The 1413-nt window shown below is 52.7% G+C and overlaps 1 protein-coding gene across 1 annotated transcript; it reads right to left on the reverse strand.

Moving 5' to 3' along the window:
* On the reverse strand, window positions 1-828 carry LOC100900119 (E3 ubiquitin-protein ligase makorin-1-like). The gene has a single exon (XM_003743347.1). It carries the CDS (start codon window positions 826-828, stop codon window positions 1-3), a length of 828 nt encoding a protein of 275 aa, XP_003743395.1.
* Window positions 829-1413: the final 585 nt, after the last annotated feature.

A 1413-nucleotide genomic window follows, 5' to 3' on the forward strand; every position in this document is an offset into this window, starting at 1 on the left:
TTATTCCATTCCGACTTCAATTTCCAAATCGAATTTCATCTCCATGTCGAAAGCGATTTCCATATCGACTTCCTGGTCCATGTCTACTTCTGGGTCCATATCGAGCCCGATTTCCATTTGGATTTGGATTTCCACGTCGAATTCGATCTCAAGGTTGAATTCGCTACCCTCATCGCCATCGATCCCGTCACCGAGTCCAATTTCGAGCCTGTCCGTGTGACTGATAGAATCGAGTTGTTCCGAAGTCGCCGAGGTAGCGGGATTGAGCGCCGATGGACTCTCCGCAGGATCGTGCCGAAAGAAACATTCTTCGGCGAAGGGACATTCCCCCTCGAGGAACTCACAAGGCTTCGTTGACAGAGCCGCCTTGTAGCCTTCTATGAGGAGGCGTTTCTGCTCCCCCCCTCCGACAAAGTAGGCAGAAGGAATGACGAGCTCGGACTGAGTTCGACATTCGGGACATCCCCTCACCGACTCGACGTCCACGGTCTTGACTCCCCTCCATTCCGCGATGCATTTCAAGCAGAATACGTGTGGACATTTTTCGAGGAGACCGAATATCCTCGCTCCCTCCGGTTGTATGTCCGAGATGTTTTCGAGACATACCCCGCACTCGAAATTCGTCGGACGAGCGGGGAAGGGCTGGGATTCCCCCCGAGTCTCACGAATCTCCCGACAAACTCCCAAGTGTTGGGCATTGAAAGCTTCATCCTCTGGATGGAGAAGATACATCCCGCAATACTGGCAGAGATCTCCGTGCACGAGTCGGCACTCCCCATCGGGGCAAACTCCCGAGATCACATGATATGTGCACGATGGGAACGCCATTCTGCACTAACTCTGCTTCGTGAAAGGCCCGAGTGGTCAGTCGGTGGATTGGAGGGTGTCCGAGCCGGGGTCAACTTAACACCTCAGGAGCGACACGAATCGATTTGAATCTCTGATCGGAAGCTACCTTTTATAGCGGATGTGAAGAGAGAGGATCCCAACATCGATGAATTACGAAGCCCTTTCATCACTGCTCCTCTAATTGAGAATAACCCATCACCCCTTTGCATTCCGCCTCGAAATAGCTGCGGCTGCTGGACTTTTCGACCGCAGAGAGAGATACGGACGTGGGTGAATCTCACAAATCCATAATATTAGCTTGGTTCATAGGAGGCTGTGAGGACGTCAGCCGTGATGAAGAGCGAGAGAGCTGCGAGAGAACTTTCTCGCTTCTCGAATTATTCTTCAGTGCAAAGACAGCAGCTGCGCGGTGGTAGAAGGTTTGAGCGAGAGCTAATGCTCCCTCGTGCGACCCCAGGACCCGACTGAGTTTCACGCTAGGACTGAGAATCTCGATTTCCTATACGGAATCTCGGCTGATCACGGGAATTGAACCCCGGACCTCCCCGACGATAGCGGCGTCTC

This window comes from Galendromus occidentalis, unplaced genomic scaffold (assembly GCF_000255335.2).
Source record: "Galendromus occidentalis unplaced genomic scaffold, Mocc_1.1 scf7180000077442, whole genome shotgun sequence".
Taxonomy (NCBI): domain Eukaryota; kingdom Metazoa; phylum Arthropoda; class Arachnida; order Mesostigmata; family Phytoseiidae; genus Galendromus; species Galendromus occidentalis.